Source organism: Rhinopithecus bieti, unplaced genomic scaffold (assembly GCF_001698545.2).
Source record: "Rhinopithecus bieti isolate Rb0 unplaced genomic scaffold, ASM169854v2 scaffold_1618, whole genome shotgun sequence".
NCBI classification, from domain to species: Eukaryota; Metazoa; Chordata; class Mammalia; order Primates; family Cercopithecidae; genus Rhinopithecus; species Rhinopithecus bieti.
This window is the reverse complement of record NW_016803937.1, coordinates 5,048,172-5,071,882: the sequence shown is the minus strand read 5'-3', so window position 1 is coordinate 5,071,882 and position 23,711 is coordinate 5,048,172. Positions and strand designations below refer to the sequence as shown.

The 23,711-nt window shown below is 47.5% G+C and overlaps 1 protein-coding gene across 5 annotated transcripts in view; it reads left to right on the top strand.

The window, feature by feature from the left end:
* Positions 1–23,711, top strand: part of ATP2C2 (ATPase secretory pathway Ca2+ transporting 2) — a 98,297-nt gene that overhangs the window by 34,251 nt on the left and 40,335 nt on the right. For 4 of the 5 annotated variants that reach the window (XM_017860813.1, XM_017860798.1, XM_017860808.1 and 1 more), the window contains exons 3-9: positions 5,962–6,078; positions 9,241–9,330; positions 11,395–11,430; positions 11,531–11,592; positions 16,010–16,118; positions 23,233–23,382; positions 23,472–23,540. In XM_017860813.1, the coding sequence (XP_017716302.1) occupies positions 5,962–6,078; positions 9,241–9,330; positions 11,395–11,430; positions 11,531–11,592; positions 16,010–16,118; positions 23,233–23,382; positions 23,472–23,540 (633 nt within the window). Of the gene's footprint in view, positions 1–5,961; positions 6,079–9,240; positions 9,331–11,394; positions 11,431–11,530; positions 11,593–16,009; positions 16,119–23,232; positions 23,383–23,471; positions 23,541–23,711 lie in introns of those variants that run through there. The other variant, XM_017860821.1, reaches the window with a different exon arrangement.

The window sequence follows — 23,711 nt, the reverse complement described above, 5'->3', positions numbered from 1 at the left end:
GAAGCCAATGTTTGATGTGTCTTTTCTTGAGAGTAACTCAAGTCTGTTAAAATTTAAGTCCTGTGTATTAGTATTTGGAGAGGGGGAGGAAGTATTTCTTCTCTGCCTAGACATTGTCCCTACCTAGAAAATGAGCTAGATTTTCTTTCACTATTCAAAAGAATCTAGAAATCAGTTCTGTTTTCCCCGTTTTCTCTACCAGCAAGTACAGTTTGCTTGTTATGTGCTTTTTAAAAACAAGGACACTTGTTGTGACCAGAACAACAAAGTTTCCTTCCATTATTACTCGTAAATCAGCTGTATTTAATGAATTTGTTTACAGAAAGAACTTGAATGGTGTTGGGCACAATATAATTGTTTTAGCTACTGTTTCTTTTTTAATTTTTGTGGGTACATAGTAGGTATATATTTATGGGTTCCAGAGATACAGTATATCTCTGTATGCCTTTGATACAGGCATCCACTGTGTAATAATCACATCAGGGTAAACGGGGTCTCCATCACCTCAAGCATTTATCCTTTGTGTTACAAGTCATCCACTTACAGTCTTTTAGTTATTTTTAAATGTACAATTAAATTGTTTTTTACAACAGTCACCCTGTTGTGCCAGTAAATACTAGGTCTTATTTATTCTTTCTAACTATATTTTTTGTACCCATAACCCTCTCTACTTTCTTCCAACTACCCTTACCAGGCCCTGGTAACCATCCTACTATCTCCATGAGTTCAGTTATTTTAATTTTTAGCTCCCACAAATCAGTGAGAACCTGCAAAGTCTGCCTTTCTGCGCCTAGAGGTCACTATGTTATCTCACTTAATATAATGACCTCCAGCTCCATCCATATTGTTGCAAATGACAGGATCTCATTCTTTTTTATGGGTGCATAGTACTCCATTATGTATATGTACCACATTTTCTTTACTCATTCATCTGTTGATGGGCACTTAGGCTCCTTCCAAACCTGGGCTATTGTGAATAGTGCTGCGATAAACATGGGAGTATAGATAGCTCTTCAATATTCTGATTTCCTTTCTTTTGGTTATGTATCTAGGAGTGGGATTGTGGATCATGTAATAGTTGTATTTTTAGTTTTTAGTTTTTAGTTTAGTTTTGTTTTGTTTTGTTTTGTTTTGTTAGAGACAGTCTCTCTCTGTTGCCCAGGCTGGACTGCAGTGGTGTGATCTCGGCTCACTACAAGCTCCACCTCCCGGGTTCATGCCATTCTTGTGCCTCAGCCTCCCGAGTAGCTGGGACTACAGGCGCCCGCCACCATGCCCAGCTAATCTTTTTGTATTTTTCGTACAGACGGGATTTCACCGTGTTAGCCAGGATGGTCTCTATCTCCTGACCTCATGATCCACCTGCCTCTGACTCCCAAAGTGCTGGGATTACAGGCGTGAGCCACTGCGCCCAGAATATTTTTAAGTGTTTTGAGGAACCCTCCAAACTGTTCGCTAGTGTTGTACTAATTTACATTCCTACCAACAGTGTACAAGGGTTCCCTTTTCTCCACATCCAGGATTTGTTATTGCCTGACTTTTGGATAAAAGCCATTTTAACTGTGATGAGATGATATCTCATTGTAGTTTTGATTTGCATTTCTCTGATTATCAGTGATGGTGAGCACCTTTTCATGTACCTGTTTGCCATTCCTATGTCTTCTTTTGAGAAATGTCTATCCAGATCTTTGGCCCATTTTGAAATCAGATTATTAGGTTTTCTCCTGTAGAGTTGTTTGAGCTCCTTATACATTCTGGTTATTAATCCCGTGTCAGATGGGTAGTTTGCAAATATTTTCTTCTATTCTGTGGGTTGTCTCTTCACTTTGTTGATGATTTCCTTTGCTGTGCAGAAGCTTTTTAACTTGATGTAATTCCATTTATCCATTTTGGCTTTGATTGCCTGTGCGTGTAGGATATTATTCAAGAAATCTTTGCCCATTCCAATGTCCTGGAGAGTTTCCCCAGTGTTCTCTTGGTAGTTTCACAGTCTGTGATCTTAGATTTAAGTCTTTAATCTTTTTTCTTTTTCTTTTTCTGTTTTTTTGAGATGCAGTCTTACTTTGTTGCCCAGGCTGGAGTGAGGTGGTGCAATCTCAGCTCACTGCAACCTCCACCTCCTGGGTTCAAGCGATTCTCCTGCCTCAGCCTCCTGTAGTAGCTGGAATTTACAGGCATGCACTGCCACACCCAGCTAATTTTTGTATTTTTAGTAGAGATGGGGTTTTGCCATGTTGGCCAGGCTGGTCTGGAACTCCTGACCTCAGGTAATCTGCCCACCTTGTCTTTAATCCATTTTCATTTTGATTTGATTTTTGTTGATAATGAGAGAGAGAGGTCAAATTTCACTCTTCTGCATGTGGAGATTTCGTTTTCCCGGTACCATTTATCAAAGAGATTGCCCTTTCCCCAGTGGATGTTCTTGACACCTCTGTCAAAAATGAGTTCACTGTAGATGTAGGGATTTATATCTGGGTTCTCCATTCTGTTTCACTGATCTGTGTATCTGTTTTTATGTCAGTACCATGCCATTTTGGTTACTAAAGCTCTGTAACATAATTTAAAGTCAGGTAATATGGTTCCTCCAGTGTTGTTCTTTTTCCTTAAGATAGCTTTGGCTATTCTGGGTCTTTTGAAGTTCCATATAAATTTTAAAATTGTTTTTTCTATTTCTGTTGAGAATGTCATTGGTATTTTGATAGGGATTCCATTAAATCTATAGATTGCTTTGGGTAGTATGGACATTTTAACGATATTGATTTTTCCAACCCATAAACATGGAATATTTTTCCATTTTTCTGTGTCTTCTTTAGTTTCTTGCATCAATGTTTTATAGTTTTCATTGTAGAGATTTTTACTTCTTTAAGTTAATTCCTAGATATTTAATTTGTAGCTATCATAAATGGGATTACTTAATTGATTTCTTTTTCAGATTGCTTTCTCATAGCATATAGCAATGCTACTGATCTTTGTAATCTGAGTTTGTATCCTCCAACTTTCCTGATTTTGTTTATGAGTTCTAATAGCTTTAGGTGGAGTCTTTAGGTTTTTTCAAATATAAGATTATATCATCTGCAAACAAGAATAATTTGATTTCTTCCTTTCCAATTTGGATGCCCTTTATTTGTTACTCTTGTCTGGTTGCTCTAGCTAGAACTTACAGTACTCTGTTGAATAATGGTAGTAAAAGTGGGCATCCTACGGCAAAAGCTTTCAGTTTTTCCTCATTCAAAATGACACTAGCCCTGGGTCTGTTATATATGTTTTTTATTATGTTGAGATATGAGATATGTTCCTTCTATACCCAGTTTTTTTAGGGTTTTTATCATGAAGGGATGTTGAATTTTGTCAAATGTTTTTTCAGTATTAATTGAAATAATCATAAAGTTTTTGTCTTTCATTCTGTTGATAAGATGTGTCACATTAATTGATTCGTGTATGTTGAACCATCCTTGAACCCTTGAGATAAATCCCACTTGGTCATGATGAATTTTCATTTTAATGTGTTATTACATTTAATTTGCTTGTATCGTGCTGAAGATTTTTGCATCAATAGTCATCAGTGATATTGGCCAGTAGTTTTCTTTTTTAAATGTGTCTTTGTCTGGTTTTGGTATCCGGGTAATACTGGCCTCGTAGAATGAAAGTATTTCCTACTCATCTATTGTTCGGAATAATTTGAGTAGGATTGGCATCACTTCCTTGAATGTTTGGTAGAATTCAGCAGTGAAGCCATTGGGTCCTGGGCTTTTCCTAACTGGAAGCCTTTTTATTATGGCTTTCGACTGTATTACTTGTTATTGGCCTATTCAGATTTTGGATTTCTTCATGGTTCCATCTGGGTAGGGTCTGTGTGTGTAGGAACATATCCATTTCTTCTATATTTTCCAATTTATTGGCATATAGCCACTACTGGCCCTTTGACTTTCTCTGATATAATTTGTAAAGCCTCCTTTTTCATTTCTGTATTTATTTGGTTCTTCTCTCTTTTTTTTCTTAGCCTGGCTAAAGGTTTGTCAGTTTTGTTTATCATTTCAAAAAATATTCTTGTTTCTTAAGACAGGTCTATTTTTTAAAATGTCTGTTGATTCAAATATCTGATAAAATTTACCATCTTAACCATGGTTTTTTTTTTTTTTTTCCAAGACATGGTCTCACTCTGTTGCCCAGGCTCAAGTCCAGTGCTGCAATCAAGGCCCAGTGAAGTTTACACCTCCTGGGCTTAATCCTCCTGCCTCAGCCTCCTGAGTAGCTGAGACTACAGGAGTCTGCCACCACAATGGGCTATTTTTTAAAATTTTTTTGTAGAGCCCAGATCATGCTATATTGCCCAGACTAGCCTTGAACTCCTGGGTTTAGCAATCTCCCCACCTCAGCCTCCTAAAGTGTGAGTCACTGTGCCTGGCCTTAATCATTGTGAAGTGTACATTGTAGTTGCATTAAGTACATTCACACTGTTGCACAACCATTGTCATTCTCTATCTCCAGAATTCTTTTTTTTTTTACATTTATCAGTTTATTACAGTTTTTTGTTTTGCCTTGTTTTGTTTTGTTTGAGATGGAGTTTCGTTCTTGTTGCCCAGGCTGGAGTGCAATGGCGCAATCTCAACTTACTGCAACCTCTGCCTCCCAAGTTCATGCGATTCTCCTGCTTCAGCCTTCTGAGTGGCTGGGATTACAGGCACGTACCACCATACCTGGCTAATTTTGTATTTTTAGTAGAGACAGGGTTTCTCCCTGTTGGTCAGGGTGGTCTCAAACTCCTGACCTCAGGTGATCTGCCTGCCTTGGCCTCCCAAAGTGCTGGGATTACAAGCGTGAGCCACCGCGCCCTACCAGTTTATTATAAAGGCAAAGGATACAGAAGAAGAGATGCATAGGGCAGGTAATCGGGGAAGGGGCACAGAGCTTCCATGCCCAGTGCTGCTGTGAACATAGCTGTTCAAACATCTCCCTGGGTGCCACTCTCCAGGAACATCCCCGTGTTTAGCTATGTGAAAACTCACTGAATCCTATCTTTGGGTTTTTAGGGAAGCTTCATGACATCATTTCTTCCCCCAGATTATAGGGTAGCACCCTCTCATGGGAGGGTCTTAAGACCCACAGTCAGTAAGGCGGGAGTACATTAGCATCTCCAGTATTCTTTTCATCTTATAAAACAGTCTGTCTCCATTAAATACTCACTCTCCATTCCCTCTCCCTCCAGCCTCTGGCATCCACCATTCTGCTTTCTGTCTCTATGAATTTGACTAGTCTATGTAATTCATATGTGGAATCAACAGAATTTGTCTTTTTGTGACTGGCTTACTTCACTTAACTTCATCCTCAAGGTTCAACTTAAAGGTATATCCATGTTGTAGCACATGTCAGTGTTTTCTTTCATTCTGAGGCTAAATAACATCTCAGTGTGTGTACACCACGTTTCATGCATTCATTCATCCCTCGACAGATTGGTGGGATGTTTCACCCTTTTTGCTTTTGTGAACAGTGCTCTGGACGTGGTTGTACAGACATCCTTGGAGACCCACTAGCAGTTCCTTTGGGTATATACCCCAAAGTGGAATTGCTGGAGCTGGTAACTCCCTTTTTAATTTTTTGAGGAACAACTACACAGTTTCCATAACAGCTGTACCATTTTACATCCCCAAGACCTATTTTTTTAAAAGAAGAAAATATGTGTTTCTCCATTGCTGGAAGTCCACACTGCAGTTCCATGTGTTGAAATTTAAGACCAGAGTCATAGTCATCTTTTCTGCTGTAATTATAGTGGTCACTGACCTTTTCCTCCTCTCTCTGCCCCATCTGCATGGGGTCTTTGAGCAAGTCCCAGCACCCTGGTGAACAAGCCCATGTCCCTGGCCCATCATGGAAGCCACTGCCTTCCAGAGTGGGAGTCTGTACCTTGTTGCCTCATTCCTTGCTGGGCCCATCAGTGAGCTTGTGCCTAACCTCTCCTTCCAGGTGGACTTAAACACTGGGCTGTCGGAGTTCTCGGTGACGCAGCGCCGGCTGGCCCATGGCTGGAATGAGTTTGTTGCTGACAACAGTGAACCTGTGTGGAAGAAATACCTGGATCAGGTAGGACCAGAGGTGTCATTCTTTGCATTAACAAGCATAAGCCAGGGAGGGTGGGGCAGCCATTCCATCTTTCAATGTTGATGGAAAGCATCCTTGGACAGCTCCTGCCCCTTTCGCACTGCCCCAGCCAGCCTGAGCATCAACCATGAGCAAATCACTAACTCCCCAGGCAGCCGCGTTCAGGAAAAACAGTGATCACATTCGTAGACAGTTGAGCAGGCCCCGGGCCCCACGCTAAGTGAGTAAGTGAATAAGTAAGCATGCACTTACTAATCCTTCTCCTAATCCGGGCTTTGCACTTGAGGAAGGAGAAGTACAGAGGTTGAAAGATTTCCCCAGAGTTGCCAGGTTTAGCAAATAACAATATAGGATGCCCTACAAATTTCAATTTCAGGCTGGGCGTGGTGGCTCACGCCTGTCATCCAAGCACTGTGGGAGGCTGAGGCGGGTGGATCACTTGAGCCCAGGAGTTCAAGACCAGTCCGGCCAACATGGTGAAACCCCGTCTCTTCTAAAAATATAAAAATTAGCCGGATGTGGTAGTGCCATGCCTGTAATCCCAGCTACTCAGGAGGCTGAGGTGGGAGGATTGTTGGAACCCGGGAAGTGGAGGCTGCAGTGAACTGAGATTGTGCCACTGCACTCCAGTCTGGACAACAGAGTGAGACCCTGTCTCAAACAACAATAGCAACAACAACAACAGTGAATTTCAGATAGATAACAAGCAACTTCTAGTATAAGTGTGTCCCAAATATTACAGTGGACATGCTTATACTAAAAAGAAAAAGTTCCTTGTTTATCTGAAATTCAGATTTAACTGGGTGTCCTGTGGAATCTGTAACCTGAGCCGAAAGTCACATAGCAGCAAGGAGCAGTGCAGAGAAGTGCAGCCAGGGAGCTGCACCCAGAGCTCCTTCCCTTGCTAGCTGCTGCCATGCGGGCTGGCGCGGTGCTGAATGAAAGGCACACAGTCAAATGCCTGGAAGCCACTAAGAAGAGGAAAGAGAAAACTGCAACTGACATGGCTCCAAGTTTCAGGCTAGAAGTCGGCAGCCCCCGCCACCTTTGCAGGACCAGTTCAGAAAGGCCCAGTGAACAGGCAGAATTTTCCAGGTGCCTGAGGGCATTTAGATGGCCTTCAATCCCCTTTTCCAGCCTTTTGCATGCTCTTGGCCCCATCCCTGACATCCCCTTCTTCATTCTCTGGCCCCTGGGCGTCCCCTGGCTTCAGCTGCTTTCCTATTGGCTCTGTGTTTACAGCTTCCTCCATTGGTCGATTCCAGAACCAATCACAGTCCTCTGTGCAGCATCCTCTGTCTTCACTCTCCTTGAGGTCCCCTCCCTGATCGTGACTCAGTTCTCAGTGTTCTGGGAATGTTATTCATCGATGCGTTTTGGCACCAAAATAGGCTTCTGGGTATGCAGGTCCTTCTGGCTAGCCCAGAAGCTTCCTAAAACTGCAGGGCTGAGAAGAGGCAGTGGAGGCTCCCGGAAGCTGGGGTTCAGGGAGGGAGGCTGAGTGTGGGCTGTGAGGGAGGAGCTGCCCTCTGCGGCTGGAGGCCTCTTTGCTCTGCCCTGGCACCCCTTCCACTAAGACCCACTTCCCCTGGTTGTCCTCCTTCCACTCTGCCCTGTCGAAACCCACTGTGAACATCTTCCTTCACACCAAGGATCCTCTCCCAGCATCCACCCAGGGTGTTCCCCAGAATGAAATCTCTTAAATTTCTTGAGAGCAGAGGACCTGCTCATTCATCTTATAGCTTGTTGGTTCAGCATTGCATCTGTGGGAATCCTTGCAGGACTGGACGGGAGCTCCTGACGGACTGGGTTTTCCTGCACTTGAGTATACAGGTCCTTTCTGCACTCCCTTATTAATTCCTTACATGTGTTGAGTTCCTGCTGCATGCCAAATGTCGTGATTCTCCTATCTTTCCCCCAGTGACAGGGAACTCATTACCTCACAAGGCAGCCCTATTCCTCTGTCTCAGGAGTCTCACCATTAGGAATTCTACCTTAACACGACCTAAGGCTCTGGATGGGATGGCAGGGAGGCACTAGGCTGGTGCTCTGAGGAGGTGGCGTCTGGGCAGAGACCTGAGTGAAATGAGAAGAGAAGCCATGTGAGGATGTGGATGGAGGGCGTCGCTGGAGGGCAGGGTGCCCAGGTCCTGAAGCGCCAGGAGCTTGGCAGCCTGAGAATTAAGGTGCCCAGACCTGGTGCATTATTATTACTTTTTTTCTGAGATAGGGTTTCTTTGCTGTCCAAGCAGGAGTGCAGTGGCACACCACGGTTCACTGCAGCCTCAATTTCCCAGGCCCAAGTGATCCTCCTGCCTTAGCCTTCTGATTAGCTGGGACCACAGGTGCACATCACCATGCCCAGCTAACTTTTTCATTTTCTTTTTTTGTAAAGATGGGGTTTTGCTGTGTTTCCCAGGCTGGATTGAAACTCCTGGGCTCAAGCAATCCTCCCATTTCAGCCTCCCAAATAGCTGGGATTACAGTGTGAGCCCCTGCGCCCAGCCCTTGTTGCTAGTTGAACTCTCTTCCTCATCCTAATCTGTGGTCTGCCTTCTGAATCCGGTTTGATGTTTTTGCATTTCTTTTCAATCCTCTGGAACATGAGCTACCATGAGATGTTTCTGCAATGAAAGGGCGGATATATAAAATAAAGTAAAAATACTATCAGGAAGTTTTGGGAACAGCTGTTTTAAAGAGGGACATCATTGGAGTCCCTAGAGGCTGTGACAGGAGCAGGTTGGCACCAAGTTTGGTGACTGGGATGTGCAGCATGTGGGGAGCTGGTGTGGTGAGAGAGAACCCTTGGCTCTTCTGAGCCAGGACTGGCATCTTGCTGAAGGTCTGGCCTGGAGCATCATGGAGATGTGGAGAGGCAAGGCCAAGAACTCAAAGGCAGGGCCAAGGCCGGTGTCTTCAGGGCGTCAGTGTCAGGACGACTCTGGGAGGGTCAGTGGGGTGGAGTTCCAGGCAGAGGAGGACCACTTCATGGGGGTGGTCTCCCCAGCCCTTGGTCACCATGGTGTTGACCTGGAAGCCTGGCCTTGAACTGAGATCCCTGTCACACAAGCTTCTGCACAGTAAGAAACCCATTCTGGTCCCTGAGACTAAAGAACGCGCCCCACCCTGTTATTTCCTCTTCAGTTTAAGAACCCCCTGATCCTGCTGCTGCTGGGCTCTGCCCTGGTGAGTGTCCTCACCAAGGAGTATGAGGACGCCGTCAGCATCGCCACGGTGAGTTCCCTGACAGCGCTCGCCTCCCGGGCGGACAGCCACAGGTCTGCTGAGTCTCTGCTCGTTACTATACACAAAGAAAAAAAAGAGTTTGCTGTAGGCGTGGGGAAAAGGAACATACAGAAGAAACAAAGGAAAGCAAATCCACATCCTTCTTTACCCTAATATCAAGTTGCCCTGGTTTATTCGGCCGCTGCTTGCTTGGTGGACACACAGGTGCTTCTGGGTCTTTGCTAGAGCAGTGTTGCAGGGAATTCCTTTCCCGTGACCCTGGGATGGGGGGAATAGAGCCTGGGCTGTGCATATTTGCCTTCCGAAGAACACCACCCTTGATCCATTACCCAGAGATAACCACTGAGCACTCAATTTTTTTTTATTTAGATGAAATTCGCATAATAAAATATTGACTATTTCACAGTGAACAATTCAGTGGAATTGAGTACATTCATGACATGTTGCAACCACCACCTCTGCCTAGTTCCAAAACATTTTCATCACCCCAGAAGGAAACCTTGTACTCACCAGACAGTCACTTCCTGTCCCCCTCCTGCCAGCCCTTGGCAACCACCCATCTGTTTCTATCTCTGTGGGTTGACCTGTTCTGGATATGTCACAGAAAGGGATTCAGACGGATGAGTTCATGTCCTTTGCAGGGACATAGATGAAGCTGGAAACCATCATTCTAAGCAAACTATCACAAGGACAGAAAACCAAACACTGCATGACCCACTCATAGGTGGGAGTTGAACAATGAGAACACAGGGACACAGGGCGTGGAACATCACACACCGGGGCCTTTCATAGGGTAGGGGCCCTGGGGGAGGGACAGCATTAGGAGAAATATCTAATGTAAATGACGAGTTGATGGATGCAGCAAACCAACATGGCACATGTATACCTGTGTAACAAACCTGCACGTTCTGCACATGTATGCTAGAACTTTAATAAGAAAAAAATTGATTCAGACAGTACATGACCTTTTGTGTCTGGCTTCTCCTGAGCACATTTTTTTTTTCTTTTTTGTTTTTTGAGACAGAGTCTTGCTCTGTCGCCCAGGCTGGACAGCAGTGGCATGATCTCAGCTCACTACAACCTCTATTTCCCGGGTTCAAGCAATTCTCCTGCCTCAGCCTCCTGAGTAGCTGGGATTATAGGTGCCCACCACCACGCCTGGCTAATTTTTATACTTTTAGTAGAGATGGGGTTTCCCTGTGTTGGCCAGGCTGGTCTCAAACTCTTGACCTCAAGTGATCTGCCTGTCTTGGCCTCCCAAATAGTTGGGATTATAGGTGTGAGCCATCGTGCCCGGCCTGAGTACCTTTTGATGCTGTCATTCCCCACTTCTTTCTGTTTGTTCCAGCTGGTCTTTTAAAATACAAACACTCATTCCACATGATGGAATTTGCTACTTCCAATTAAAAGGCTGGGGTAGGCTGGGGCGGTGGCTCACGCCTGTAATCCCAGCACTTTGGGAGGCCAAGGAGGGGCAGATCACAAGGTCAGGAGATCAAGACCATCCTGGCCAACATGGTGAAACCACATCTCCACTAAAAATACAAAACAATCGGCTGGGCATGGTGGCGTGTGCCTGTGGTCCCAGCTACTTGGGAGGCCGAGGCAGGAGAATTGCTTGAAACCGGGAGGCAAAGGTTGCAGTGAGCTGAGATCGCACTCCAGCCTGGTGACAGAGAGAGACTCCATCTCAAAAAAAAAAAAAAAAAAAAATGCTGGAGTAAGATCCACATCTGCTATAGTGAAGGGTGTTTGCAGCATGTTCAGTGAAAATGGCAGTTTATAAAAGAATATGTCCATATTATATGATGCGGTGCCTTAAGTTTGTCTATGTAGAAAAATCTAGATGGGTACTCCAAAATGTGCACTTCTGGGTAGTAGAAGATAGTGTCCATTTTTTCCTCCTCTTTTGGCTAGTATATTTTCTAAATGTCTGCACTGTGCACTTATTTTGTAAGAAGAAAATCAATCGTTAAAGACAAGCCCCTAGCCTGCCACGCCCCATCCCCCCTCCCACCGAGCCTCTGACACCCTCCTCCGTTTGCTGTCTAGGCAGTGCTCATTGTGGTCACTGTGGCCTTCATCCAGGTGAGTATTTCCCGAGGTCCCGGTCAGGGTAATCCGGGCGGGACAGGAACTTCGTGGAGTCCCCACCTTTGAACAGCACATCTGATGTGCTTCCTGCCAGGAGTACAGGTCGGAGAAATCTCTGGAAGAGCTGACCAAGCTGGTTCCGCCAGAATGTAACTGGTAAGTCAGGGCCTCCCTGGGACTTTTTGGTTCACTGGAGGAGCCAGTGAGCTGGAGAGTTTGGCGAATGTTTGGTGGAAGTTGTATTCTTGGTAGTGTCGGACAAGAGAACCACATCTCCTTGGGAGTTCTAAGGCCTGGTCTCCGCCTGCCAACAGGTTGCTGTGTGTCCTTGAGCATGTCACTCAACCTCTCTGGGCCTCAACTCGATCATCAGTGTCTAAATCAGGGTGCCTAGCCTGAGGGCCACAGGTGGCAGGAGTGACTCTGGGAAGAGGGTAGCCCACAAAGCCTGTGAAATAGTGGGCAGAACTGTGCATTTTTTCTAGGGAGAGGGTTTGGAGGTTTATTTGAATTCTCAGTGAATGGACTCAGGAGAGTAAGATCCAGGTCTGTAACAAGCGGAGCCAACAGAACACTGGCTGCAGTATGGGGTACAGAGAGAGTGAACTTGAGTAACCGCTCAGCAGCTACAGCAACCTCTTTCCTGCCCAGACCTTTCCTTGGTGCTGTTGGTTATTGCACGGCTCTTACCAGAGATGTTTAACAAGGAAAGAGAAAAGATTAAAATGTCTGCCAGTACCCCATGGCCACTTCTGCTTAGCGTAGCCCTGTGTGATACAACTTACAGGAAATGCTCTACTAATACCATCTGCCCTGTCCAATATGGCATCTGACAATTCTTTTTTTTTTTTTTTTTTTTTTTTTGAGATGGAGTCTCGCTCTGTCACCCAGGCTGGAGTGCAGTGGCACGATCTCAGTTCACTGCAACCTCCGCCTCCTGAGTTCAAGCAATTCTACTGTTTCAGCCTCCCAGATAGCTGGGATTACAGGCGTGCAGCACTATGCCTGGCTAATTTTTATATATTTAGTAGAGATGGGGTTTTGCCATGTTGGCTAGGCTGGTCTCGACCTCCTGACCTCAGATGATCCACCTGCCTCAGCCTCCTAAAGTGCTGGGATTACAGGTGTGAGCCACCGTGCTTGGCCGACAATCTAAATTCTTCATGTTATTTAATTGTAATTTGTATTGAAATATGCACATGGACCTAGTGGCTACTGTATTGGGCAGCTCAGCTTAGAACATCTGCCGGGGCCTTTCTAGGAACAGCTGCCATTGGCGGAGGAAGCTGACAAGCCCAGGAGAGAAAACGGCTTTTTCCTTTTTCTTTTCTTTTATTTCTGTCTTTCTTTTGTTGTTGTTGAGACAGGGTCTGGCTCTGTTGCCCAGGCTAGAGTGCAGTGGAAGATCTCAGCTCACTGCAACCTGTACCTGCCTCCTGGGCTCAAGTGATCCTCTTGCCTTAGTTTCCCATGTAGCTGGGAATACAGGTGCATGCCACCACACCCGACTACTTTCTTGTATCAGTTGCTACAAAAGTTATTGTATTTTTTGCATTTTTATTTTTTAAACCTGATTTTGTGTGTGTGTGTGTGTGTGTGTGTCTGTGTGTGTCTGTGTGTTTCTGTGTGTGTCTGTGTGTGTGTGTGTCTGTGTGTGTGTGTGTGTGTGTGTGTAGATGGGGTTTCACTATGTTGCTCAGGCGGGGAAAACAGCTCATTCTAAGCTTAACTTTTAGCATAGCAGTGGTCCATAAGCTCATTCTCCTTGTAGAAAATGAAATTATTTCAAAAAAGGCCGAAGTCGTCTCCCCACTCCTGCTAACATTGGTTGAGGTCATTTCAGGCTGATCTGTCTTTCCCAAACAATCCTGGCTACTCAAAGTGATAGAAAGTATCCTGTGATCAGCTAGATACAGTGGCTCATGCCTGTAATCCCAGCACTTTGGGAGGCCAAGGTAGGCAGCTCACCTGAGGCAGCTCGCCTGGTTCAAGACCAGCCTGGCCAACATGGTGAAACCCTGTCTCTACTAAAAATTAAAAAAAAAAAAAAAAATTAGCTGGGCATGCCTGTAATCCCAGCTACTTGGGAGACTGAGGCAGGAGAATTGCCTGAACCCAGAGGTGGAGGTTGCCGTGAGCCAAGATCACCCTGTTGTACTCCAGCCTACGTGATAAGAGTGAAACTCTGTCTCAGAAAAAAAAAAAAAGTAAAAGTATCTCATGATCTGCGGTGCCTGGGAACTACTCAGTCCACCCTCTGAGTCTCCAAGACCCATTGCCAACATTTGGCAAACATATGGCAGCTCCGTATTTTCTGAAGGATAATTATCAGGGAGAGCTTTAGTATATATCCCAGGCAGGCACATGTTGTGCAACTGAGCCACGGGGCTGCGGTAGAAAGCCCTAGTGAGATAAGGTCCCACGTCTCAGAGTCAGCATTCAAGGTGGGTGTGTGTATAATACAAGACAGATAATGATGAAGGACCAAATAGGGATAAGAGGAGGAAGATACAGAATTGACTCACATCAGAGAGGGCGAGTCCATTGTAGAAGGGCTACAGGAGCAGTGGAAACATCTGGGCTCGCTGGTCAGATGAACAATGCTGTCAGAAATCCAGACATGTGACATCATTAACTGAGCAAACGGAAGCATAAATGATTTATGTGATTTGATGAACCGATCTTAAGCTTAAATATCAAGTCTTGGCCTTTCAGGTGAATAGCGTGCATTATTAATGTTTCCCAGGAGGCCACTTCTGAAAGACGGTTTTATTTACAAAAACAGCGGTGTCAGGCAGCCCGGCAGAGTTGAAAGAGTGCTGAGGAGGTGAAGCCCACCCTCTGAGTCGCTGAGACCCATTTCCAAGTCAGGGGAAACCCTGCCGTGCGGGACCCCCTCCCTGTGTTACTTCATCCGTGATGCAGGCATCAAATATTTATTGAGTAGCTACTGTATGCCTGGGGAAAGGGCACTGAGGTTGTATAAGTGGAAGAAAGGGAGAGGCCTTGGCCTCTGGGGAGCTCACATTTCTACCAAGGGAGTACATAATCAGCCAATGAAGAAACAAGACGATTTTGGAATTGTCCAGGTACACAAAAGCCAAAAAATGCCCAAGGCCACCAAAACAAATAAATCCTACTGAGATGTAATAGTGACTGGTGGAAGGGGAGGACAACCCTAAACAGCTGTCGATCAGGCTGACATTTAGAGAGGAGGTGACATTTAAGCTGAGGCCTGAGGAAGAGGAGCCAGCCATGGGAGGAGCTGAGGGAGCAGCAGGTATATCTCTGGCAGGTGCTCTTGGCTACAAGGAACAGAAAGTCCAAGTGCACAAACCCCAAGAAAATATGTTGTCTCATAGCCAGGGATCTGAGGTGGGAGCTGTGGGGTTACTTAATTCAGCAGAGCACCCAGGGTCTGGCCCTTTCACCTCCTTACCCTGCCACCTCGAGCTCATAGGGGTTGGATTGGTTCTTGGCTGGCTCTCCTCACGGTCCCAAGGTGGCTGCCACAGCTCCAGGCATCACAGCCAAACACGCAAAGGCCCTATAGAAGAAGGTGGGTATGTGTGTGTGCATGCACATGCACATACAGTAAGGAAATCTTTTCCCACAAGCCCCCAGCAAACATCCACTCATGTCTCACAGGCCAGTATCACATGATGTGCTAATGCCTAAGCCAATCAAGAGCAGGGGTCTTAGCCAGGCATGACCCACTCCCTGGGGCACATGGCTGTGGGGAGACGGTGGATACCTGAACAAGATCACATTCCATTAACAAGGAAGAGGGGAATTTCTGCTCCTACATTTGAGGTCTGCATAAGCCCCTGAGACTAGAAGGAGCTGCGTGTTTAAGGGGGCTGGGTGGAATGAGATGGGAGCTGCAGGAGGCTGGCCTGCCCTGGAGTAGGTCTTTGGGTTTGGTATCAAGGTCATGGGAAAGCCATCGGAGGGTTTGGAGCAGGAGGGAGCTGGGATCTGGTTTGGGGTCCTAAGAGCGCTCCAGCTGCCATATGCAGGAGGGGTTGAAGGGGCCAGGTGGAAGGTCAGAGTCAGCTGGGATGGGCCAGGGGCGGTAGTGTGGGGGATTCCAGTCGGAGCCTGCACGGAAGCACATCCATAGTCTGAGGGCAGCTGGTCACGGCCCCGCGGGAATGGAGGTCCTGGGCTTCCAGCTGTGACAAGGCTCTGCCATCCCTGACTTCCGGAGACCCTGCACCCTGAGTACTGTGTGCTCTGAGGACGAAACTCTGCTGGCTGCATTTGGAGGCTTTAGAACTGCTGACCTTGACCCCAGGAGCCTCGCTGTGGCATGTGGCCCACCTGGTTTCCAGGCAGGGTAAATAGCAATGGCCTCGTCTTTCAGATGTGGCCCAGCGATGCTCAGAAACCACATCCTTTCCCTAAAGTCTCATAGGGTATGTTAATTTCAAAATAGTAACACCCTAAAGGCACAGGGTTGGTGTGTATTAAAAGAGAAAAGTGTGTTTCTTTTCTCCTTGCTCAAATGCATCAAAGTGCATAAAACGAATGTCGGCATGGATGCTCTTGCTTTTTACCACGTCAAATGCAGCCTAAGAGAAGGAAAACTCCAGCACCTGCTTGCTCGAGAACTGGTTCCTGGAGATGTCGTATCTCTCTCGATCGGAGACCGGATCCCTGCAGACATCCGACTCACTGAGGTGAGTGGTCCCACACCCTTGTCAATGGGGTATTTGATGGGGCTGGTCAAGGAGCAGACACTTAGCTTATTGTAGGTATGTACAGTCTCTGTCATACACAGGTGTTCAGACATACATGCACACACACATGCATGCACACAAGACCGGAAGGAAGTTAGCAGACAAGCGCATTCTACGCATAGAGCCCCTCAAACCATATTTCATAAATTGTCATTCTCACTTTAAGCCTAACAAATTTTGGCTATATGGTTTTCCAGTTTAAAGCAGGCTGCAATAACAAATTAAACCAAAGTGGGCTTGAGGAATGATGCAAGAATTACTTCTCAAAACAGACACACAAATGTTAGAAAGACGTGATATTGGCCGGGCGCGGTGGCTCAAGCCTGTAATCCCAGCACTTTGGGAGGCCGAGGCAGGCGGATCACGAGGTCAGGAGATCGAGACCATCCTGGCTAACACGGTGAAACCCCGTCTCTACTAAAAAAATACAAAAAAAAAACTAGCCGGGCGAGGTGGCGGGCACCTGTAGTCCCAGCTACTCGGGAGGCTGAGGCAGAAGAATGGCGTAAACCCGGGAGGCGGAGTTTGCAGTGAGCTGAGATCTGGCCACTGCACTCCAGCCTGGGTGACAGAGCGAGACTCCTTCTCAAAAAAAAAAAAAAAAAAAAAGTGAAATTAGAGGTGGGTGGATCACCTAAGGTCAGGAGTTCAAGACCAGCCTGGCCAACATGGTGAAACACCATCTCTACTAAAAATACAATAATTAGCTGGGTGTGGTGGCGTGTGCCTGTAATTCCAGCTACTCAGGAGGCTGAGGCAGGAGAATCACTTGAACCCAAGAGGCGGAGGTTGAAGTGAGCCGAGACTATGCTACTGCACTCTACCCTGGGCAACAGAGCGAGAAGCACACGCTTTTAGGGTAGTGAGATTTGGGGACATTGGCTGTGGGGCAAGCTTTGTGGGTCTCTGGGTGCCACAGCTTCACAGAGCCAGGCCTGAGGCACTGTGCTGAGATTATCTGGGGTTCCCAGGAGGTTACATCAAGTTCGACATGATTTGTTGATGGGAGTAATCTATTTCAAGAATCCTTCCAAGAATGTGTAAGGACTGTTCAAAGCTTTGCATGATGAAGGATTAGACACAGATTATCTGCCTGATGTATTTACTGATGGGATGCATTCTCAGGACCCGCTGAGATCAAGGACCCGCTGTAGGATCAAGGACCCGCTGTTAAATGGGCAGCATAAGGGAAGGGGATGGAGAGGAGCACAAAGGGTTGGGAGCTGCCCCCTGGGACCTGTGTTTACAACATTCCTAGCCTGTCTGTGAAATAGGAGGCAGGGGCCAGGGCTTATGTGTTGCCACTTGGACGCTGAGCCTCTCTGCTGTGACCTTCAGATTTCCAGGCAGGGCAGGGATAAAGGTAGGAGATGTTCAGGTACCAAAGTGAAGGAGGGTACGCCCTCAGGCTCAGGGTAATGCCCTTTGCAGCACCAGAAATAGATCTGCTGTGGCCCAGCCTCTCCCCGTGTTCAGCTCCAGCAGTCAGCATCTGACCCCAAGTCTGGGGTGCATGGATCCAGTCAGAGGAACCGCTGTCTGTGGCCAATCACCACCTGCAAAGAGGACTGGGGAAGCCGGTCTCGGGTTGTCCACGTTTTCCTTCTCCTGAGGCGGGGGGGTCCTAACAGGGGATGCTCCAGATGCCAGGGAGCCCGTGAGAAGGACATGGGTCTACCACAGGTGCAGAGGCAGAGAGAGGCCGTATGAGAGGTGGCCAATGACCTGGGGCTGGACATAAGCCTGGGCTTGAGCCCCGGGGCCATCATTCAAAGCCTTGCAACCTCGAGCAAGTTAGTTAACCTCTCTGTGCCTCAGTTTTCTCATCTGCAAAATGGGGGGTGGTGATGCCTATAGGGTACTTGTGAGGATCAAAAAACTTCAGAGATGCCAAGTGCTCAGAACGGTGCCTGGCGCGGTGAGTGAGAGGCAAGCGTGGGGGCTGCCGTTACCACAGTGTGTGTTGGGAGTCAGAGAACCCGGAGTCCCGTTACCACAGTGTGTGTTGGGAGTCAGAGAACCCGGAGTCCTGTAGCTCCTACGGTGTGACTTGGGGAAGGAATTCACCTCTCTGAGCTTTGATCTCCTCACCCCTAAAAGGGGCTGATGTTGGTTTCCAGTTCACAGGGTTATTGTGAAGATGAAACAAGCTATGACCTGTGCTATGCTTAGCACGTGCCTTTTGTGGGGTAAATGGTCACCAGTTACTGGTGATTGCTTTTATTTTTTATCATTATCGGTCTATACAACGGTTCTTTGAAACATCTTTTTACACCCCAGATAACTTCCTTACTGCTTCAGCTGGCTTTCTTTCTACCCTGCTTATATTAAATTAAACTGTGGCTGGGCACAGTGGCTCATACCTATAATCCCAGCACGTTGAGCAGCCAAGATGAGTGGATTGCTTGAGCCCAGGAGTTCAAGACCAGCCTGGGCAACATAGCAACACCCCATCTGTACAGAAAGTATTGTACCTGTGTACTGATACCACGAAGGTTACTTTAAAGCTACTGGCTGTGAACACTGTGGATTTTCCTGGTGGTATTTTGCAATTCCATTAAACTATCAATAGCTTTGTCTATTCAGTGGAAAATGCTTACCAGCTATTAAGCTCTGAGATCCAGGAGTACTTCAACTGTACATTTTAAAACCATTTCTGTCCAGCAGTGTCAGCAGGAAGCAGCAAGTTCAAGAAAGCTCTTAAAGTAATAGCCCTTTTTGCACCGTATATGGGGTCCCAGGACATTCTTTTCCCTTTCCTAGAGTTAAAACAGAGGAAGCCCTCAGTCAGAGGCTGAGCCGGTACAGCCAGCAAGCCTGGGTCACTGGTCATTCTTTCTTCCCAGCCATGTCTAAAAGAAAAAGGGAATTGGGTCGAAGGTGAATGGACTCCAGGTGACGCTTCGTCTTGGAGGTGGGGACACCGGGTGGGCGTGAGCCCTGCGTGTGGGAGATAGGAGGTGAGCCCGCGATTGTGCCTCCGTCTTCAGGCTGGGCACGCCTCCTTGGTGGCCACAGGTTCCGTGCCCCTGACTCTATTTTTGCCCCTCACCCCTCCTTGCCCCTTTCCTGAGATTGTGCCCTGGGAGCCTGGGAGGTCACCAGAAGCCCCTCCTGCCCACCTGCCGAACCCACACACAACCAGCTTCGCTCCTTCTTGGTCTGGAGGTGCCACCCGATCTTCTGCCGGCCTTTATTTTTGTCATAGGAAGACAATGAATATTTTTCAGTATGTCAGGTCTATGCTGACCACCGTATGAAAATTGCTTCCTTTCATCTCCCAACACTCTTAAGAGACCAGCACTGTCATCTTTCCTCTGTGTTATTTTACTACACGGACCCAGCAGCCCGGAGAGGTTGCGCGGCCCTGCGCAGTCACACGGCGGTGGGCGGTGGAGGGGGACGTGACGCCGGGCCTCTGGATCCACAGCCCATGTCCTTACCCCTAGGATGTTCTCTCTCTCCCTATGAGCAGCCATTCAGACTCTTCCTGGCACTGCCTCTGCCCTGGCTTTCCTTGATGTATCAGTGGCCTGTGGCTGCTACGGCAGATGACCACTTACTTAGAGGCCGTAAAGTATGGTATGGTGAAGGCATAGTCTGACTTTCTGGAGGTCAGAATTGAAATCGTTCTCACTGGGTGGAAATCAAGAGTGCTATCAGGGTCCGGGAGCGGTGGCTCGCTCCTGTAATCCCAGCACTTTGGGAGGCTGAGGTGGGAAGATCACCTGAGGTTAGGAGTTCAAGACCAGCCTGGCTAACATGGTGAAATCCCATCTCTACTAAAAATATAAAAATTAGCCAGGCGTGATGGTGTGCCCCTGTAGTCCCAGCTACTCAGGAGACTGAGGCAGGAGAATCACTTGAACCTGGGAGGTGAGGGTTGTAGTGGGCTAACACCATTGCACTGCAGCCTGGGTGACAGAGTGAGACTCCATCTTAAAAAAAAAAAAAAAAAAAGGCTATCAGGGCCATGCTCCTCCAGAGGCTCCAGGGGAGAAGCCGTTTCCTGGCCTTTCCCAGCTTCTAGAAGCCACCTGCATTCCTTGGCTCATGGCCCCATGCCCCTGCACCACTGCTTCTGTTACATCTCCCTGATGTCAAATACATCTCCAACCCTTCTTCCTCCCTCTCCCTTATAAGGACCCTTGTGATCTCACTGGGCCCACCCCGGTCACCCAGACCACATTCTCCCCATGTCAAGGTCCTTCAGTTAGTCATGTCTGCAAAGTCTCTGTCACCACATCAGAGAACACGTTCCCAAGTTGAGGATTAGGATTCGGACATCATGAGAAAGCTGGTGGGGGGCATTATTCAGCGGGCCACACTCCGGTCCTTCCCCAGGTCCCCTCCCTCCTCCCTTCCTGCCTTGGGGCCCCCCGCCCCACTCCCCATCCACATCACTCAGTCAGTCAACAAGTGTTTCCTGAGCACCTACTATGTACCAGGCCCTGGGCTGGGTGCCGAGGACACTGCAGGAAGCAGCGCTGGTCCCTGTGCTCAGGAGTTTATAGCCCAGAGTGACAGACTAACCTAAATCTACTAGTGACAAGTACTGTTCTGGACTGCTAAGGTACCCGTGAGTGGAAGTACTGGGAATCCTGGATTTCCCAAATGGGAGAGACTTGCCTGGTGTAGTCAGGGAGGGTTTCCTGGAGACAGCAGCTTTTGGCAAAAAATCAGTCATTTTAGGCAAAGGAGGTCGAGCTACTTGTCTCAGGCTGAGATAAGGTGTTGGTTTCAACCGCCCTGGGGGCACCTAAAACCCTCCCCCCACCACACGTGACTTAGCCTATCTCATCCCTGAGGTCTCTGCTCCCTGTCCCTCCCTCCTCCCAGACCTTCCCCTCCGCCCCACCACCCCCTACCCGCAGCCTCTTCTGAGGGGCCTCCCTCCCTGCTCTGTGCACCCTGGTGGTCATTCAATGCTTTTTTATTGTCAATCCCTCCCCTTCCTCCATGGAGTATCGTGTTCCTGAGGCAGGGATCGTATCCCATTCACTGCGGTATTCCCAGTGCCCAAAGGAGTCCCTGGCCCAGCGGAGGATATGGATGGGCAGATCCCCATCTGTCCAAACCCACACTCACCCCCCATCCCATGTCCCTCCTCCCTTCCAAACGCCTCCTCCTTCTTCCTCCTTCTCTTCCTAGCTGCCTTCCCCTAGTGGGGGTCACCTTTGAGACTAAATGTTTTAGATTTGCAGAAAAATTCAGCTCAGTATTCCCATCTACCCCTCACCGGGGATCCTCTCCTGGTTTTAATGCCTTGGCTTACTTAGGTGCGTCGGTCAAAACTAAGGAACCCATATTGATGCCTTCTTGTTACCTTGAGTCCGTCCACTTTCAGATTGCCATAGATTTCCCTAATGTCCTTTTTCTGCTCCAGGATCCCACATGACATTTAGTGGTCATGTCTCCGAGGTTCTTGTTGGCTGTGACAGTTTCTGACTTTCCTTGTTTTTGACCTTGATCTTGAGAGTTTCGGTTTTGTTTTTGTTTTGAGCAGAGTCTCTCTATGTCACCCAAGCTAGAGTTCTGTGGGCGATCTCGGCTCACTACAGCCTCTGCCTCCCGGGTTCAAGAGATTCTCTTGCCTCAGCCTCCCGAGTAGCTGGGATTACAGGCGGCTGCCACCATGCCCGGCTAATTTTTGTATTTGTAGTAGAGACAAGGTTTCACTGTGTTGGCCAGGCTGGTCTCGAACTCCTGACTTCGAGTGATCTGCCTGCCTCGGCCTCCCAAAGTGCTGGGATTACAGGCGTGAGCCACCGCGCCCGGCTGTCCCTGACAGTTTTGAGGAGCCCCAGCCAGGTATTTTCCAGAATGTTCTTTGAGCTTCCTTCAAAGATTTTCCCCAGCATCACTCAGTGACTTCGTATGCTTCATTGTCCAGAGCTGGAGCCACTGGAGCCACAGGGAGGCGGGAATGTGGCTGTGCGGCAGAAGGCCTCTCCTCCCCAATGCTGTGGGGTCCATTAGGAAAGGAGCAGGGAGACAGGCATTACCTGGGCGAGTGGCGGCCCCTGTCATTCTTGGGGACTGAGATCCTATGGCAGTGCACATGTTTTTAAAAGATGATTACTAAATGTAAACGGTTTTCAATTATAGAGAAGTTACAGGTCCCTGTTTGAGAATCACTGATCTAGCTGTGGTTCTCTGGTGGTTTGTGGAAGAAGGCTTCTCTCTAGCTTGGTGTAACATGTTTACATGACCAGGTCCCAAGGGACAGGCCCACCCAGCCCCTCTCTATGAACTCAGAGGTGGCTGGGACAGTTCTGGTCCTGGGAGCCTCTCCTTGGGAGTGATATGTGGTAAGTCTGAGGTCTAGTTGTGGTTTTGCAAGATGGTTAAGAGTATAGTTTCTGGAACCAGAGCTTCGGTTCAAGTCTCTGTTCTGCCACTAACTGGCTGTGGAAACTTGAACAAATTAATTCTTCCATGCTTCAGTTTCCCCACATGCAAAGTGGGGAAGATAATAGCGTCTTCCATTGGGGATGGTGAGGTCTGAGGGTTAAGCCTTGTGGGGAGCTGCGCTCAGGGCCTGGTGCGTAGTCAGTGTTCTACAAATGTCACTACCTCCCTTCCCCTTGCCAGGGTGTGTGGGTGTCTCTGCGTCCCTGTCTGTGTTTCTGGTGTTACTGTTGCCTTAGATTCTCACCGAATAACCTGGCTTGGTTATTGTGTGGGATTGTGTGGGAACCACACAGGTTGTACAGGCATCTCCAAGGTGAAGAGTGGACTGCGTGTGAGGAGACACACAGGTGTTTTAAAAGGTATATCCTAAAATAGCCATCGCTTTCGGTTTTTTTTTTTTTAATCAAAATTTTGAACAATGTTAAGTGAAGCGATGAGACTTTCATGTTTTTAAGAGAGGTTGCTCATGCAAAGCTCTTCTGACCCTGGAGGCCCCCGAGGCCATCATTGTGACACTCATTCTGTAGATTCACTGTGTTCTTCGTTTCATGTCCATGAAGGTGCTGGACCATTTTGTGCTTTTAACACCAATTCTTCAGGTTACAAGAGATTCCACAGCCTTTTCCCCTTGCTCTCCTAGGTCACGGACCTCTTGGTGGATGAATCCAGTTTCACTGGGGAAGCCGAGCCATGCAGTAAAACAGACAGCCCCTTGACAGGCGGCGGGGACCTCACCACCCTCAGCAACATCGTCTTCATGGGGACCCTGGTGCAGTATGGGAGGGGCCAGGTAAGCCCTGGGGCTCTGAGGCTTTGGGCTCCCATAACCCACAGGCTCCCAGCCCTTAGATTTCATATTTCTCTCTCTCCTGGACACAGGGGGTCGTGATTGGAACAGGGGAAAGCTCTCAGTTCGGAGAAGTGTTTAAGATGATGCAGGCTGAAGAGGTAAGGGGCAGGACGGGGCTTCGGGATTTTTGTAAGCTGGAGTTTGAGATTATTATAGGCTAATAACATCAGCCCTGCCTACTCCTTAGGAATGAGAGGCGTGTAGTTAATATGAATATACTTTTAAACATTTAATTTTGTTGGTTTTTTTTTTTTTTTTTTTTTTTTTTT